Consider the following 18,942-nt stretch of genomic DNA (forward strand, 5'->3'; position numbering starts at 1 on the left):
AGAGAAGGACGAGAATCTTGTTTCTTGATCAGAAGGCTGATTTATTGATATAAGATATATAATACATTATAACTATACTAAAAGGAAGAAAAAGAGAGGTTACAGAGAGCAGCTATGCTAAGAATAGAATAGAAAGAATGAATAACAAAGTTCTTTGCCCAGGGAATCTGTCCCTGAGCTGCTCCTGTGATTGGCCTTCAATGGTACACAAGGAAGATGAGCCAATCACAGGGACACCTGCTACATTTCACAGCAGCTGATAACAATTGTTTACATTCTTCTTCTGGGACCCTTTGCTTCCCAGAAGAAGGAGAAATCCCAAAGAAAGGATTTCTATGAAGAAATGTCTGTGACATGTAGGTGTGTGTGTTACTCAGGAGTAGCTCACATTGCCTCTGCTGTAACTGCACAGGCATGTTCTGTGCTTCCCCATATTTAATTTAGGAATATGGAGTACAAAGTGCTGCAGTTGCAGCTTCTGCTGCACCCCTGCAGGTTCTCAGCCAAGCACTGATAGAGAGCCTTCCTCTTTGGTGCATTTCCCAGCTGCATGGTTTTCCAGTTTTGCATTTCCATTCCCCTCTGTCAGTTATATTTCTCCTGCTTTTCCCCTGTTCCATCACTTTCCAGCACTGTGGGTCGTGTGCTGGCTGGCTTCCATCTGCCAGCCCACGGGCAAGATGCCTTTGTTGTCCAGAACAGAACTCAGTGTCTGAACACTGCTGTGATGCAGCCTCACACACACTTGGACCAGGGGCTGGAGCTGCCTTTTGGATGGAAGTGTGAAAACTTCCTGGATCCTTTTCCACATGGATTCCAGAAGCTGGCATCCATCAGGCAAAACGTGCTGCCCTGGTCTGGGCACAGGATCTGCTCCTGGTCCTCCACAGGGTGCTGTCCTTGCTGCCTGGGGAGCAGAGCTGTGCTGTGCACACTCTGAGCCTTCTCTGTCACCCAGAGCAAACCATAAACTGTAACTGTCTGTACCAGGATTAGAAACATTGAGGAGAATGAGTTTTCAGTGCTGTCAGATTTAAAGCTTTTCAGCTGCCAGCCATTATTTTGGCTCTAATCACAGCCATTATTTTGGCTCTAATCACAGCCTTCGACTCCATAAACATTCTCTACAATTTTTCTTTCCACTAAGAACCAAAACCTGCCTGCCCTGTGATGGATTTCAGGTCCTGTGAGACAAGGTGTGACATTCAGCTGCTCGCCCAGGCACTGCTTGGGAATGTTCTTTGCCCTTTTCATGAAAAATCACTCAAGTGAACCTTTAATCAGCCTTGTGACTGCTGTACACACAGACAAGCACCTGCTCCCCCTGAGCTTGGATGTCCTGTTGTGGATGGATGGTTTTCTTTCCTCACAAGTGGATCTGACCATCATTTTCAAGAAAAGTTTTTATATAACTTGTCCAAAGACTGGATACCATGATCCAGAAGCTTTGGCAATGTGAAATTCCTGCTTTTCACTGCCTGGATGAGATAGGGCTCATATCAGGATCGTCCTTGCCAGTCACTGAGGGCTTAACCTGCCTTATTCCCTTTCGTGTTCATGTAGTTTGGGAATCCTTATCTGCCCTAATTCCATTTCAGAGCACAGAGGCATTAGGGAAAGCAGTAAAGAGAGCTAATGAGCCCGGTGCTGAGGGGAAATAGGAGAGAGGACACAGCGATTCCCACAAGTCTCAGACCATCTCAGAAAACTGAACCAAAGAAAAATAGGAATCCTTCATCTCTCCTCTCCTCCCTGCAGGGTTTCCAGGTGCTGGTGGAGACGGAGTGGTTGGATTTTGGCCACAAGTTTGCAGATCGCTGCGGCCACGGGGAGAATTCGGACGACCTGAACGAGCGCTGCCCGGTGTTTCTGCAGTGGCTGGACTGTGTCCATCAGCTCCAGAGGCAGTTCCCCTGCTCCTTCGAGTTTAACGAAGCATTCCTTGTGAGTGTGGAGCCTGCTGAGCACTGCTGGAGAGCCTGGGGGCAGATTTTGCCACCTTTGTGTGATGTTCTGTGTCCAAGGCCAGGTTGGACAGGAGTTGGAACAACGTGGGACAGTGAAAGGTCCCCGGGGGTGGAACTGGATGGGCTTTAAAGGCCCCTTCCCACCCAAATAATTCCATTATTTTATATACATGTGAATATATTCTATATATGCTCTCACCTGATAAAGGGAGCAGGAAAGCTGCCCAGATACAGGGGACAAAAGCACTTGTGTAACCCACAGGGTCTGTTCGCTCTCAAAAGCAAGATCCTCGAGGATTTCTTTTAGACTTTACAGAAATAAATTCTATTAATTGAATAGTCTCACCTAAGAGGTGTAAAACATCCACACAGCCTGAAAAAAAAAAACCTTCTTACTTCAATACAAACTCCCCCCTGCTTGGATCTTGTTTTGACTTGAATACTCCTCCTCTGAAAACAACCTGCTCCATTCATTTTTTTCAGTTTCTTCACTGAAAATGTGTAGGATATAGGAGCTGTGCTTACCTTCTTTAGAAGCAGACAGCATTCCTATTAGGAATTCAGCCAGGATGGTCCAAGTCAGTTCTCAGATCTCTGGGGAAGTGGCAGTCATGGGCTGCAGGACCAGCAGTCTGAAGAGTAGGAGTTTTTATGAAGTGTCTGATCCACTAAGAGATTTAAGGCACATTCCTGTGATTGTGGCTGACTGGAATTACCACTTGCCAGCTCAGCCATGTAACTGAGCCCGTGTACAGTCCCAGAGTAGCTCAGTTGTGAAATGAGATACAACAGGTAGTAACTGGCTTCACAGCACACTGCTAATCTCCACGGGCTCAGGGAGAACATACCCATGGTGTGCTGGCCTTTGTAGAGTGAACCCCTAATTTATTACAATATTGAACCACTTGTCTTCATTTAAACATCTGAGTAGTCCCAAGGAAGTCATTGATATGCCTGAAGTTAGGCTGGCATTTGTTAGGCTGGGCCCAGCATGGAGTGATTAATGATCAGCATTTCTGTGCTGCAGGAATGTTTTGTAGCAGAGGAATCATGATTCTGCTTTGCCTGGCCTGCAGGGCAGTGAGTTTGTATCAACATGACTTGATTAGGAACAAATATTTTGTCTTTCTATGTGATGTTTTTTCCTGAATTTGTTCAGTTCTGATTTTAAGATTCCTCTCCCGTTGCATTCCTGTGCAATTGGTTTGTGGGGAAGTATGTGAGAAATGCCGGGGCTGCCCTGGGGCGGGGTTAGGGAAGGGAAGGGAAGGGAAGGGAAGGGAAGGGAAGGGAAGGGAAGGGAAGGGAAGGGAAGGGAAGGGAAGGGAAGGGAAGGGAAGGGAAGGGAAGGGAAGGGAAGCCCTTGTCCAGCTGACCCTGTGTGTGTGTGGCTCTGTGCAGGTGAAGTTGGTGCAGCACACCTACTCCTGCCTCTTTGGAACATTCCTGTGCAACAATGCGAAAGAGAGAGGAGAGAAACACACTCAGGAACGGACCTGCTCCGTCTGGTCTTTGCTGCGGGCAGCAAACAAAGCCTTCAAAAACCTGCTCTACTCCTCCCAGTCGGAATCTGTATGTACCCCAATCCCCCCCTGGGGGAGAGCTGCCCCAAAGAGCATCCTGCAAATGGGGGGATGAGAAACACCCCAGCGGTGGGACCTGGTGCCCTGGGGCTCCAGCACAGCTGCCCCATCCCTGGAGGTGCCCATGGTGTCCTGGATGGGGCTGGGAGCAACCCAGGGTAGTGGGAGGTGTCCCTGCCATGGCAGGGCTGGCACTGGGTGGGCTTTAAGGTCCCTTCCAGCCCAAACCCTTGTGTGGTTCTCTGAGCTGTCACCACGGACAGAGAGGGGATTCCAGACCAGCTCAGCTCCCTCTGACATCCATCTTGGAACACCCAGCTCAGGCTGGTGTTTGGAGTCTTGGGTTAATTTTGCTGGTATTTGGGGAATGTCAAATGCCACCTCAGAAATTTCTCTGTGCTGGAAAGGTGCTTTCTGTGACTAAATGTTTTATTGTTTGTAATGGAAAACATTTCAGGGTTTGATAAATAGACCTCTCTGGAGAACTGAGCTGTGTCAGAGCAGTGACACAAAATTGCCTGCAAACCTAGACACTGTGTCTAAATTCATTTTAAATCTGAACAGAAAAAGTGGCTCAGATTATTTAGTGTATCTTTGTTTCTCTTGATAAAAAGAAAACCTTCAGGTTTTTGGTTTGGCTCCTCCGTGTAGGAGCTCACTGAAGGCTCTGGGAAGGGGCTCAGTTGTGTGTTTGGTACAAGGTCAGGTGAGGGATTCAGGGGTGCAGAGCATGGGCAAGAGAGCAAACACCAAATGACATCATGGTTAGGGACTGCAAGGACTTGCATAAATATTTAAACCCTTTTTATTTCTCAAAGTATCAGATGTCATAAACTGAACTGCAAGGACTGTGCAGTGGCTTTGTGTATGACAGATGTGGCTTTCAGTTGTTTCTTAGAGCAAAACTCAACCCTGACTAAGCAGCAAGGAGTTTTATGCCCACAGTGGTTGTAAAGAGATGAATTTTCTGCTCCCCTGAGCCCTCCTTGGCTGAGTGTGCCCTGGCTCTGGGCTGTCACTGAATGAGCCCCTGGAGCCTTCCCACCTGACACCCCTGGGGAGGGTTTGTGAGGCAGAGCAGACATAGCCTGGGGGGATCTTTAAGCTGTGGATGCTTCTGGATTTCCATGAAAATGCCAGGAGGAGCATAGAGAGGGCTCTCACAGTGACTGTGTGGACAGGTCTGTCCTTGGGCTGCCCTTCTGTGCTCTCTCCCACTTGGCCCCTGTTCTCAGCAAATACTCACAAGGACACTCCTTCTGCCCGTGGGAGTTTGGGTAATTTCCTGGTTTGGGTTGGTTTTCTTGTGGTTTTGCTTCAGGCTGTAAAAGGTGCTTGTGGTGCAACTGCATCTCTTACAGAGCCAGTTACTTAGGAGCAGCAGCCCCCCCTGCTCAGTGCCAGGGAAGCAGAGTGTTCAGAGAATCACAGAATATCCTCATTCCGGAAGAGACCCACCAGGATCATACAGTCCAACTCCTGAGAGCATTGACAAATGATCCTGGAGTTCTGGCAGCCTTGGGGCTGTGCCCATTCCCTGGGAAGCCTGGGCAGTGCCTGTCTGGTGGAGCCAGCTGTTCCTCTGCCATTGCCTGCTTTTCCATGGGAAAGTTGCTTGGAAAAGAGTGGAATTACTAAAATTGTTTTTAAAGTGAAAGTGTTTTTAAAGTGAAGCAGAAAGCAGATTTCACAATCAAGGAATCCCTTTTAAGAGCAAGCTGCCTCTTCAAAGAACTGAATAGGTACCCATGTGCTGAGTATGTGCCCACGAGTGCCTCCTGTGGAGCCAGGCTGGGCTGGGGTGGATTGGGGTCCATGGAGTGAGTTCAGCTCCCTCTGGCACGGTGCAACACAACACACAAGGGAACATCAGCACTCACATTGAGCACTGAATTCCATGAGTTGTGAAGGTGTAGGTTCACAGAGAGCTCATTGCAGGAGTTCATCCAGGAGGAGCTGAAGGCTGGCATTTTTCTGCCTCTGACAGAAAAAGTCATTCTAGCCCCAAGTTTGGCTGACAAAAAGCTGTTCCCCAGCTGAGACCTGCCCAGTGATCTGCCCCCCTCAGAGCTGAATTTCTGCTGCTGGAGGCAGCAGCTGACCCTTGCCCTGTGCCCCCTGGCAGGTGCTGTATCCCGTGTGCCATGTGCGGAACTTGATGCTCTGGAGCGCCGTTTACCTGCCCTGCTCCTCGCCCTCCACGCCCGCCGACGACACCTGTGCCCCCTACCCTGTGCCAGGCTCTAGCCCCGAAGAGCAGCCTCTGGGCAGGTGAGCCTAGAGCCCAGAAATCCCATCCTGTAAAGTAAGATCAACAGAGAATATTGGGGATACGGAAGGAGAATGGTTGGGTGGGAGGGCAGGATTTCTCCTGGGTGTGTTGGTGGAACTGTGGGACTGAGCTGGCCAAGCAGAGCCTGTCTGTGGGGTGGGTTTGGGAGCTGCCACATTGCAGGGCTGACAGCGTGGCAGAGAGAAGCTGGGCAAATAGAGTTCAACTCTGGGTGTCACATAACCACAGAGAATTCCTTCTGTCCTTGTGGGATATAAGCTTTCACTGGTTATCTTGAATTTGAGTTCTTTTTCAGTGTTGCATAACCATTTCTTTGCTTGTTGTACAGTGACTCTGAGCACATGTTAATTAGGAGGTGTGACCAGGCTGTAAGCATTGGGGCTTGCTGGTAGAGGGATTAATCTGGGAACGTTTGAAGTCTGGTTTAACATATTTTCCTCATGGCAAACAAAGTACTGAAGCAGCTCTGCACTACAGATGGTCGGAATGTGCTCCTGGATGATATTTCCCACAAGTCCATTAGCTGGCAGATTGTTACTGTCCTACCTGGGGGGCTGGTTTTGAACCACAGCAGCTCAATGTTACAAAAACATCCTCTGACTTGGGGGTGGGATTGTTTATCCCTTTGCAGGCTACCAAAGACAAGATCCTTTGACAATCTGACGACAGCCTGTGACAGCAGCGTGCCTACAGCCAACCGCCGCAGCAGCGACCCCAGCCTCAACGAGAAGTGGCAGGAGCACCGGCGCTCCCTGGAGCTCAGCAGCCTGGGCCCCCCCGGGGACGACCCCTTCGAGGGGGACGGGCTGGGCAGGCAGGGCAGGGCCCCCGTGGGCGCAGAGCTCTCTGTGGCAGCCGGGGTGGCAGAGGGACAGATGGAGAACATTCTGCAGGAGGCCACTAAAGATGATGTTGGGCTGGAGGAGCACTTGAGGGGTGGCCTGGAGGCAGCAGGGAAAGGGGATGAGGTTGGCCTGGATAAGGAGAAGAGAGCTGACAATCTGTGTGGGGAAAAGGCCGAGGTGGATGCAGGTACCGTAACGAACAATCCCACAGCCAACCCACACCCAGCCTCACATGGTGCTGCAGAGCTCAGAGGACAGCAGGACGAGCTCAGTGACCCCAGCTGCGCTCTCCAGAAGGCACCTCAGGGGAGAGGACTGCAGGCTGCTCCTTCTGAGGGCTCCGGAAACAGAGATGCTCCAAACAACACGGAGGAGGAAGGTCTTGGGAAAGGTGATGGAGAAGCAGAGAGCCCGTGTGGCACAGCCCAGGCCAGCCTTGCCTTCCCTCTGACAGCCCTGCTGGAGGAAAGGACATCCAACATCGAAAGCTCCACAGAAACCTTAACAGAGCCCGAAGCGAAGCCTGAGCTCACGGCCAGGGCCCCGTGCCACCGACGTCACCCCTTCGACAACAGCGCTGACGAGCTGTCCCGAACCCTGCACAGCAGGCCGGAGGGGGAGTGCATGATAGAGCTCCAAAAACTGGGATCCAGAGTGCACAGGACTTCTGGTAGCAGCACCACTCACCTCCCGATGCCTTCCCCTTGTGCCTTGCCTCTAGCAGACCGCAAAGACGAGCTGGTGTATAATGGGGAGCTGGAGCTGGAGAACAAACTGGTGGAGAAACCCGCGGGATTCGCAGCCCCCAAATTCCCCGCCACCAACGGACACTGCGTCAACGGCGACGACGGGCGCATCAAGGCCTCGCTGGGCCGGCAGGTGTCCGCGGCCAGCTGCAGCTCTGCCCAGCTCCACCTGAGGAACTTGCACCACAAATGGATGTTCGGCCAGCTGGGGAAGCAGCCGGCCAGCAGCCCCGACCAGCCGGCCCGCAGCCACCTGGACGATGACGGCATGCCCGTCTACAGCGATGTCATCCAGCAGCGCCTGCGGCAGATCGAGACGGGCCATCAGCAGGAGGTGGAGACCCTCAAGAAGCAGGTGCAGGAGCTGAAGAGCCGCCTGGAGAGCCAGCTCCTCAACAGCTCCCTGCGGCTCAACGGCGACTACGGCGACGAAGTGGTGAGTGAGCATCGCTGCGCTGAGCTCACCCAGCCCTCAGCTCGGGGCCTGGCTTTGGGCTCTGACCGACCTCTCCAGGTCATCCTGAGGAGGGCAGACACTGCCCCAGTACCTGATAGTGGCAGATGCTGGTGACTGATACTGTCCCCAAAGTTCAGATTGAGCAGAAGGGTTTATTTCCAGATGGGTGTTGCACAGCAGCTCACACACCCCTGGCCATACCTAAACACCTTCCCTGGCCTCGGTGAAACCAACCAAACCCCTGGTTTACCAAACCTCAATAAAACCAACCAAACCTCAATAAAACCAACCAAACCCCTGGTTTACCAAACCTCAATAAAACCAACCAAACCCCTGGTTTGCCAAACCTCAATAAAACCAACCAAACCCCTGCTTTACCAAACCTCAATAAAACCAACCAAACCCCTGCTTTACCAAACCTCAATAAAACCAACCAAACCTCAATAAAACCAACCAAACCCCTGGTTTACCAAACCTCAATAAAACCAACCAAACCCCTGGTTTGCTGCTGTCTTCACGTCGGGCAGAGTTATTTTCCTGTGCAGTTTTTGGCACAGGAGCATAGGATGATCCCTTGGTTCTCTGCAGGCAAGCTCTGTGAGCTCAAACCCACCAGGGTCACACCATCCCTTTCAGGTGCTCCAGGCTCAATGACTGGGATAAATTTCTAGAATTCTAAATTAACTGGAATAAATTACCTGAGCTTTTGTGGCAGCTGTATTTCAACAAGGGTTTTTCTCTCAATTAAGGATTTTAAGGGAGCTTTTAAACTATTTGCACTTTTATTTCGAAATGTTTAAATTTGTAAAAGTAGAGACTTCTGTGGAGAATTGTGCTTTCCTGTGGGTTTGAGCACTTGCCTGTAATTCCTGAGGCTGTTGCAACACCCATCAGAAATTTCCCTTTCCTACATGGTTTATATGCCTGCAAAATTGGAAAAAAAATACTTGTAAGACGTTTCCAGCTTCTGTTTGTTGAATTCAGTGTTTAGAAGTGGCAGAGGTGCTGGATAGTCCCAGGTACGTTTGTTGTGAAAAATCCTTGGAGCCTTCTTGGCTCTTCCCATTGGAGATGCAGCACAAGGTGCTCATTGGGCTCAGTGTCACTGCTAAAAGTTTGAATTCCTTGGAGAAATTGGGTGCTTTGCCTTAATGGATTCTGCTCCCATTTTTTAAGGGCCTTCAGAAGCTGCAGTGTAGGGCTGGCAGTGCCTCCAGAAAATTCCCCATTCTTAAGGATCTGATCTCTACCTTCTGTTTGTGCCTCATCTTGGGAGTTGCAGGTTTTCCTCTGGAGCTCCAGGATTGCCCATTCCTCAGGCACCAAGATATTTTAACTCAAGATTTCTTGCTATTTTGCTATATTTTAAGGGCTGGCTGAGTTTTAAGTGAATTAAAATCCACCTCTACCTGAATGGGCTATATTGAGGAAGCATTATTCCCAGAACCTATACATAGAATATACATGGCTCAAATTCTGAGTTTTCCCATATGCAATTTGGCTTGTATTTTCCAGAATCTTTGCCAGCAAAAGGATTATCTGTATTACTAATTATAGTTTTGAAAGTGAAACACCCTTGGAAAGGAATCAGGACCTGGAATTGGAGCCATAGGGAGCAGGTTTTGGTTAATTGCCCAAAGCCTTCCCAGAACTCTGCAGCAGAGCTGGATCCTAAATCCACTCTGCTGCCCATCATGCCATCAGCAGAGGGTCCAGGCCTGCCCTGTTGGGGTTTCTGGGTGTTGTTTGTGTGAGCAGGGATCCGGGGGGCTCCGTTCAGCTCTGTTTGTTTGCCAACAGACGTCTATTCCCGACTCGGAAAGCAATCTGGATCAGAACTGCTTGTCTCGCTGCAGCACAGAGATTTTCTCTGAAGCCAGCTGGGAGCAGGTGGATAAACAGGATACAGAGGTACAGACTAAATCCCTGTAAATTGCTCACTTTGGGATAATCCTGATTCAAATTATCCTCTGGCCTTTGGTCGTGTGCCACTTCTTGGGAACTCTTCTCCTTGCTGACATACAGTACCTGTGCCTATGAGCCCTCTGCTGCACAAGCTCTGGGACTGGGGAGGGCTCAGCCCAGGAGTGCTGGCCCTGCCCTGTCCCTGATGTCACTGGCTGTCCCCACAGGTGACACGGTGGCTCCCGGACCACCTGGCCGCGCACTGCTACGGCTGCGACAGCGCCTTCTGGCTCGCCAGCCGGAAACACCACTGCAGGTAACTGGGAGGGACTGGGATGGGACTGCTGGGACTGGGGCTGGAGCTGGGAATAGGACTGGGACTGGGGCTGGGGCTGGGACTGGGACTGAGACTGAGACTGAGACTGGGACTGGGACTGAGATTGGGACTGGGACTGGGACTGAGATTGGGACTGGGACTGGGACTGAGACTGGGACCGGAGCTGGGACTGGGACTGGAGCTGGGACTGGGACTGAGACTGGAGCTGGGACTGGGACTGGGACTGGGACTGGGACTGGGACTGGGACTGGGACTGAGATTGGGACTGGGACTGGAGCTGGGACTGGGACTGAGATTGGAGCTGGGACTGGGACTGGGACTGGGACTGGGACTGGGACTGGGACTGAGACTGGAGCTGGGACTGGGACTGAGATTGGGACTGGGACTGGGACTGAGATTGGGACTGGGACTGGGACTGAGACTGAGATTGGGACTGGGACTGGGACTGAGATTGGGACTGGGACTGGGACTGAGACTGAGATTGGGACTGGGACTGGGACTGAGACTGAGACTGGGACTGGGACTGGGACTGAGACTGGGACTGGGACTGGGACTGGGACTGAGACTGCTCTGCCCTGGCGCCAGCACGGACACAGCCCTGCCAGGGGTGCTGAGGGCGCAGGGCAGCTCCTGCTGCTCAGCTCAGCCCCTGCAGGGAGATGTTTAAAAGCCACGTTTGGTGTCTGCTCCACTCCAGCCAAAACAGATCCCACCTTTCTTTCCTCAGCCTGGGTTTGGGGGCAGTTTAGATTTATGCACAATAGAGCTTTGTCCTCTTAGCATTCAGAAATTCATATATGAGTTACATGAAATACAGGAATGGCATCTTCTTCCCATTGCTGGTTGGAAACCTGCTCCTTTCCTTCTCTAACCTTTCTCCCCTTTTATTAACTTGCTCCTACAGAATCTGAATGGAACACCTGAGTGAGGTCAAGGTTTTCTGGATTATTCTTTGCTAGACCTGTTGCCACAGAGGCTGCAGCATCTCAGGCAGCAGCAGGGGCTTGATGAAGAGCCAGAGGCAGAGACCACATGGCTCAGTATGCTGGAGTTAAAGCCAGAGAATCTCCAGTTTCCAGTTCTGTTTCAAATAAATTCCTATTCCTGGTTTCTGCACATGCAAAAACTATTACAGGAACCATCATTTAAATAAATCTCAGTTACCACATTTCGAAGCTCTCCTGCTTTTTGAAGTTGCAAAGAGTTATGAACATAGTTTTGAGTTTGTGTCTGGTTTATCTTTTGCTCCATTTAGTCTTATAAAGTTAACCAAACCCAGGGAAGAAGGAGAAAAATCTGAATTTTTTTTTTTTTTACCATGCCCACTGCGTTTGTGCAAATTTAGGGCTCAGTTCCCTAAACCTGAGCTTGGGACAACTCCCAGAGCCTGGATACACACAGGTCAGAATGGACTCAGGGTTTCAGGTGTGGCTCAAATCTCCCTGGAGGGTCTTTGCTCCTTCAGCTTCCCCATGTGCAGTGGCCCAGCTGTTGGTGAGACCAACACCACGAGTATCTCTGTAGTAAACATTCACACCCCTCCCTGGGACTGGAAATGAGTTGAACCCCACAGTGTAAGGCCTTGAGCAGAGTAAAACCTTCCAGCTTCCTTGGTTCCAATGTTTGCTCCCTCTGCCTGTAGCCCTGAGCTCTCTCTCCTCCTGCAGGGACACTGACCGAGTTGATCAGCTCTGGTGAGCATTTCCAGCAGCTCTGTCCGTTGTCTGTCAGCATTCCCTGGGTGACTCCTCCCAACTAACTCAGCTCTTCTCCCTCTTTGTTTCTCACTTGCCTGGAAATCACCAGAACTAAGCTGGGGGTGGCCAGCACGAGCTGCTGGGGTTGGATCTGTGTGAGCAGCCCTCTCTCCTCACAGAAAAGCTTTTAGGACTTGGCTTTTGGGAGCTTAACTGGGATGTGGCTCAGACTAACACTCACTGTCAGTCCATGTGTGCACTGCTCACTGACAGGAGACTGTCCTGCAAGTTTTATGCATTTATTTTTGATCATTTCCCTTTTTCCCCATGTTTTTGGGAGAGGGCCACATGTTACCAAACAATTCCAGTATTGCTGTGCAGGGTGTTGGCAAAAACCTGGCACTTGTTTTAGAAGGACTGAAAATCCCGTGGCTGGAACAGGTGCCACAGAGCTGGTGGAGGGTTAGGATAACCAAAAGCTGAAGAATATCTGTGATTTGGGATGAAGAGTGTGGCTTTCAGCCCCCCTATCTCAAACGAGCAGCATCCCTTTTCCAGCCTGTTTTTAATGTCTCTTTTTAATCTCTGAAGCAAAGCAGGGACCACCAGCATAGAAGGATGAGCTGTCCAGAGCTTTCCAAAGCAGTGTCAGAGCACCATTGTCTAGGATAAAACAACAAAAACCCCAGCATATGTTAGGAATGGTGAGCTCCAACAAAGAGATCCTTGTTCTAATCCCTCTGGTTGGCTTTCCCCTCATCCATCAGCGAGCTACTCTGGGATAATCATTCCCTGAGCAGGGAGATGGGGCTGTGGGAGCTCTGTGGCCCCTCCCAGGGCTGTTCTGGCAGGGGTTCCAGCAGGGCCCTGCAGTCTCCAGATCCTCTGCAGGGGTTGGTCCCTGTCGGCCTTCCCATGCCAGGGTTCCAGCTCCGAGGCCCAGAGCGTTGTGTGGAACTGAGGAAATGAGCCCACTGAAGTGGGAAATGGCATTTCTCTGCTGTTTCTCTCCCCATCAGTGACCAGCAGCTGGAAATCTCCTTTCTTGGCAAGGAAGGATTAATCAAAGCTGCTGGGTGTCAGCAGAATTCCCTGGCAGTGTTGGCAGCAGCAAATCTCCAGTGCGGAACAGCAACAGCCCCAAATCCTGATGCCAGAGAGTTAATGGAGAGGGCAAACCCCAGGCCCCTGGAGTGCTGCTCCCAGCTCCATGTAGGAATTGAGGTCAGGGCACACAGGGCTCCCAGGACTTGGGGGGTTTGCAGAAGGTAATTAATGACTGAGCAGTAACGAGGTGCATGTGCCGGTGCGGCTCCGCCAGTGCCGGGAATGCTGCGCGTGCCCACCTGTGCATGGAGCACCTGCCTGCCCAGCCCGGGCTTTGCATGTTCCTCCTTGCCTCAGTTTCCTGCGTGCAGGAGTGTGGCACTTCTGGGGTGGCTGTGGGGGCACTGGGAGGGTGGCAGCGACCGAGGGCTTTGACATTTCCATGTTTAAACCTTTCCAGCTCTGAGCAGCGTCCGGCCTGCTCCCAGCACTGCCCCATCCCTGCTGTGAGCCAGGGCTGGATCAGCTGTGTGAGCAGGGCCTGACCCCCCATTCCCACCCAGTGCTCCCCACGTTCCCCTGGCCTGGCTCAGAAGGGCCCGTGGTGGCTCCGCTCCAGCCCCTCAGCCCTGAGCCCCACCTGCTGTAGCCCCTTGGCAGCACATCCAGCCTGGCAGTGCCCAGGGCCAGGCTGGGCACTGGGGCTGGAGCAGCCTGGGACAGGGGAAGGTGTCCCTGCCATGGCACTGGGTGAGCTTTAAGGTCCCTTCTCACCCAACCCATTCCATGGTGAATGGCAGAGAGCTCTCTGTGTGACAGAAGGCACAGCCTGTCCAGCCTGGCTCAGGCAGTGCTGAACAGAGGCTGCAGTTCCACACTGGCCCTGGCTCCCTGCTCCTTCCTGTGCCCCTTCCCTGGACCTCTACTCCATCCATAGGAGGGAGGAGCACAGATGTTGGAGCTGTCCCTGTCCGTGCCCTGGCCTGTGGGGAGGAATCTCCCCCATCCCAGCACTGGGAGTATCTCATTTTACACCTGATGTAACTTTGTGAAACTCCTTCTGATCTTTTCTTTTCCATTTCTCCTCTGTTCCTGATGCAAGGAATTGCGGCAACGTGTTCTGCTCCAGTTGCTGTAACCAGAAGGTGCCGGTTCCCAGCCAGCAGCTCTTCGAGCCCAGCAGAGTCTGCAAATCCTGCTACAGCAGCCTCCACCCCGGCAGCTCCAGCCTGGACCTCGAACTGGACAAGCCCATCACTGCCACGTCCAACTGAATCGCTGGCCTGGGAGCGGCGGGGGCGCAGCCGGGCCGAGCCCCGCCCAGGACAGAGCCGGACCCGGGCCCGGGAGGCTGCGCTGGAGCTGGAGCTGGAGCTGGAGCTGGAGCTGGGGCCGTGGGCAGAGCTCGAGGACGGGATCCTGTGGGATTCTCCTTGCCCAGCTCCTCCCCCTTTCCTGCCTGTCCTGTCTGTGTGTCCGTGTCCCCGCGCGTGCGTGTGTGTGTATATAATAATATATCTGTTTGTTTGCGGGAGGGTCCTGGAGGTGGGGAGGGAGCTGCTGAGAGCCAGGATCCCTGGGGTATTTATCTGTCCCACTGCAGAGCTGCTGCAGAACGAGGATTCTGGGGAGCAGGGAGCAGAGGGAGCCGGGCCGGCCGGAGTGCAGAGCCTGAACAGCTGCAGCCTCCAGTGCTTTCAATCACTCCTGTTATTCCAAACCCGAAACTGCTGTTTGGGAACCTGTTGCTGCTAGAAGAGATGGGAATCTCCTTCCCCAGAGACCTTTTCCCTCTCTGTTCTCACAGTGGCTGCCCGAGGGGCTCTCAGTCAGGTTCCTGGCTCTGTACCTGCACACACAATCCGTGAGCTCTGAGCCCCCGCAGCAGGAACACCTGGAATGCTGGCTCGGGAATGCGCGAGCTGTGCTGAGAGCCGAGCCAGGTGTCTGACCCTGCAATTCCTGCCTCAGTCCAGCAGGACAGGAGCAGAGCTCTGCCTTGTCCCTGCCCCATCCGTGTGGGTCCCTCTGGGAGCAGAGCACTGCCATGGCCAGGCCTGGCTGCTCACTCGCACTTTACTGGACGATCCAAACTGCGGAAGGCGGCCGGGGCTCGGCCTGTGAGCACTGTGCTGGTGCTGGGCACCCCCCTGGGATGCTCCTCCTTTCCCAGGCTGTGTTCAGTGAACTCCAGATAGGAAAAGCTGCCTGAGGAGCTTAAAACAATCCCAAATACATTATGGATTCCCCTTCCTCCTTCTGCCCCAATCAGACTCACCTCACCGAAGGGTGAAACTCCCAAATGTCCGTTTGTAACCAACTGGTAGGTGCTCATCCCTTTCCCTTCCCATAGATCCTGCTTAGTGCAATCCAGCAAGGAGGAAGAGTAGATCCTGCTCACGGTGCATTCCCTAGGCACAATCCCAAATTCTCTATGGTACTCCAAGAATCCTGCTGGAGTATTTGAGAGTTCTAGATCCAACAGCTCAAAATCCAAGAAACCTTGGGAAAGGAGCATTTCCCTTCCCTGGAATGTCACAATCACATCATCCAAAGGGGAGGGTCACGTGGAGAAACCATCTGGCAGAGCTCAGAGCTCTCTTGGGGAGACACTGAGGTGGTTGGAGTGTTCCCTTCCCACCCTGCCAGGATCCCTGCACTGCTGTGAATGCCCAGGAAGGAGGAGGCTGCGTCCTTGTGGCCACGGGCTCTGGGAACGGACGGAGCATCTTGGGATCTCCCTGGCACAGGTGTAGGGACAGAGACGCTGGAAGTGGAGTGAAGGATGGGCTCTGCAGCCCAGGCAGGTGCAGGCTCTGTGGGGCTGGAGGGAGGCACAGGCAGGGCTGTGGTGCAGAGCAGGACGAGGCGGCAGGGCCGGGCTGGGGACACCCCAACCCTGAGAGCGGCTTTGGGGGTGCAGATCAGCCGGAGCCTCCGCACGTGCCAAGAGGGGCCGGGCTGGGATGTACAGTGTGAATAAAAGCTTGCAGCTCTTTAGGCTTTTTTGGATCGATGAAGCACTTTTTTTATTAATATTATTTTTTCTTTGTATGTAAAGGAGGAAGCCGTCTCTCCGTAGCTGTGTACAGAAATAACCCTTCTCTCCGCAAGAGAGTAAAGTGCTCCTATATTTTTCATTTTTGTCAAAAGCGAGAAGTAAATACTTTAGAATTATTAAATATATAAATAAAAGTGAATAAAGTTTAGACTTTTGCATGGGAGCATTTGCTAACACACTTCCTAATTTTTTATTTTCCTTCCCTGTCCCTTGGGGGGATGTACTGGAGGCTCAGCAGGAGCACCAAGGCCTTGGAAAAGGAGGCTGCAGCTGCTGCCCTTGGCTTTCTGTGCTGTGCTGTGCCTTTCCAAGGAACTACCAACTGCCACTCCTAAACTCAAGACAAAAAATTAAATCTTGGGCTTGGTTTTCCTGGTGCAGCAGTCCCAGGAAGGGGAAGCACAGCACACACCCTGCCAGGTTCTGCTGGCACAATCAGCACGGGTTTCCCAGGATGGAGAAAGGTGCCAGTCTCAGTTTCCTCCATAGTGTGTTTTTCTTTTTCTCCTTGACCAACCACGGTGTTTCAGTCTGGTGATGTTACCCAAACGTGGGATCAGCCCTGATCCCCAGGGAATTGCCCTGTGGGGTTTGGCAGTGGAGGCTCCATTCGCCCCTTAGGCTGATGCTGGATGGTGGAGCTGTGCCTCTCTGGGAGCAAACCAAACTCACTCAGCTTTAAGATGGTTTTGTCCCAGAAGTTGGAGAACTCAGCTGATGTTGGTCCTGCACAAGGGTTATTCCCATTTTCCAAGCACTCATTCCAGCTGTGCACAGTCTTGTCCCCTCATGCCCCCCACCATAATTTATTTCTTCTCTTACGTATTTGAGCATTTGCCCTGAATTCTTGGGGGTCTGAGCAGCTGGGAGGGACCTTGAGCACAATCCCTCTGTGATTCGATGGTGTTCATTCAATCAAAATAAACCAGGTTGGGGTAGAGCTGCTGATGGAATCTGGAGCAGAAAAGCAGCAGGAATCACGTTTGATGCAGTGTTTCAGATACACCTCACAGTGGGATTTCCTGGAGCTCCTCTCACACCTGAGTTTCTCCTGAGGGCTCTCTCAGGAGCTCGCTGTCCTGCAGATGTTGGGAGCCCCGGGCACGGGGAAGTTTCTGCTCTGGGAGATGCCGAGTGCGGGTCTGTGCCCGGAGAGGGATCAGGGGGGTTCTGAGCTCCCCCACGGTGCAGAGGAGGACACGGCTCAAGGTGTCAAAGCTCATTTCCCCGTGATCCATTCCTGCTAAGGAGCCTCCTTCCCTCTCTCATTTGTCCCAGCTCCCGGGCAGCCCCCGAGCCTGTCGGGACCCCGCGCTGCTGTCGCGATAGGCGGCGTCAGTGCTGCCCCCGGGCTGTGGAGCCTCCTGAGCCGGGATCTCAAACGGGTCAGGAGTCCCTGGGAGCCGAGGGCCCCTCATGCCCTGGGAGGCGGCTCGGGGGGCACCGGGAGGGCTCCGCGCTCAGAGCGGGCGCTGCGGGCGGGGCGGGGCAGGGGCAGGGTGGGAGCCAAGGGCTCTGCTGGGAAGGAGCTGTTTGGGAACTGCTCCAGCCTGGGAGAGGCTGCAGGAGCGGGAGGAACCCTGGGAGGGGTTCCGAGGTGCTGGGAGGCTGCAAAGGGAAATCAATAACCCCTCAGGAAGCTGAGCAGGTTCAGGGCCTATCAAACAGAGAGTCCTGGAATTACCCAGGACGAGGTTTGGAGTCAGCCCCGAGCAAAGGGCAGCTCTGCCGGCCTGGCCCAGGTGTTCCCCATCCCTTCCCACAGTGCAGCTGCCATTGCTGCATTCTGGCATTTCAGCTCACCCTTCTTTGCACTTGGATATTTTATAAACGCCCCTAAAGTTTGACTTTATTATTTAACAAATCTGGGTTTTAAACTAATTTCCCGTCGTGCTGTCACAAAATGATTTTCAGAGCTTGCAGTGGCAGCAGGTGATGGGTTTGATTGTCCTCTTTTTGGGTGGGATTTATATTAAAATGACATCTGAAGTCTCAATTACTTGAAGCACATGAAGTATTTGAAACCATGCCAAGCTCTGAGGACAGAGCTGTTCAGCAGCACTGGAAGTGTCAGACCCTCGTGTGTAGCAGCCTTTATTCCTCTGCAGCCTCAGAGTGAATATTTAGATCTCAATAAATCTATCATTTTCCTACACAGTGATGAGTTCATAGTCCCTTGTTCTCTGAGCTCCCAGTTCGAGGGGCTTATTTTTAGGCAAATTACAGCTCATGTATGAGGAAAAATTAATCCTGGTGTTCAGAAATGTAAAATAGGCTGGGAAAGGGGAAACCTGGACTGGCAGCAGTTGGAGATGAGCCCTGAGGGAGAGCAGGGGATCCCAGGTGCTGATCAGCCCTGCAAACACTCCCAGCCCATGGCCTTTCCCTCCTGGGCCACATCCTGCTGTTTGTTGGAGTCAGGGGCACATCTGGGGCTGGATGTGCTGCTGTGCTCACTCAGAGCCTGCCCTGCTCCCTCCCTGAGCTCCCGGGGCACAGCAGCTCCTGGCACCGACCCTGTGGCATCTCTGGCACCAAAGTGCAGGGACAGAGTCCTGGTGCCAGCACACAGGGAATGGCTCCCAGTGCCAGAGGGCAGGGATGGATGGGATATTGGGAATTGGGAATTGTTCCCTGGCAGGGTGGGCAGGTCCTGGCACAGGGTGCCCATCCTGGATCCCTGGCAGTGCCCAAGGCCAGCCTGGACATTGGGGCTGGAGCAGCCTGGGACAGTGGGAGGTGTCCCTGCCATGGCAGGGATGGCACTGGGTGGGCTCTAAGGTCCCTTCCCACCCAAACCATTCCATAATTCCATGATTCCATGATGTAGGAGATTCTCCAAACCCAAATGTTCTTTATTCCCTGCAATGCACAGACAACAGAAGCCCTTTGCTGCTGGTTCATGGCATTTGGGGGGTTTCAGGGAAGCTGTGCCTGGCTCAGGCTGCGATCCCAGTGCCAGGACACAGGGAGCCCATGGAGCCTCCCCTGCTGTTGGGATTGC

General features: G+C 52.7%; 1 protein-coding gene across 7 annotated transcripts in view; it reads left to right on the forward strand.

Moving 5' to 3' along the window:
• The window catches only part of MTMR3 (myotubularin related protein 3), a 79,061-nt gene extending 62,960 nt beyond the window's left edge, over window positions 1-16,101 (forward strand). For 2 of the 7 annotated variants that reach the window (XM_074554542.1, XM_074554541.1), the window contains 8 exons: window positions 1,759-1,944; window positions 3,369-3,539; window positions 5,676-5,821; window positions 6,475-7,870; window positions 9,692-9,802; window positions 10,024-10,112; window positions 11,801-11,827; window positions 13,980-16,101. In XM_074554542.1, the coding sequence (XP_074410643.1) occupies window positions 1,759-1,944; window positions 3,369-3,539; window positions 5,676-5,821; window positions 6,475-7,870; window positions 9,692-9,802; window positions 10,024-10,112; window positions 11,801-11,827; window positions 13,980-14,151 (2,298 nt within the window). In that variant the 3' untranslated portion in view covers window positions 14,152-16,101. The other 5 variants (XM_074554543.1, XM_074554544.1, XM_074554546.1 and 2 more) reach the window with 5 other exon arrangements.
• Window positions 16,102-18,942: the final 2,841 nt, after the last annotated feature.

The sequence above is a fragment of the Zonotrichia albicollis genome, chromosome 18 (assembly GCF_047830755.1).
Source record: "Zonotrichia albicollis isolate bZonAlb1 chromosome 18, bZonAlb1.hap1, whole genome shotgun sequence".
NCBI lineage: Eukaryota > Metazoa > Chordata > Aves > Passeriformes > Passerellidae > Zonotrichia > Zonotrichia albicollis.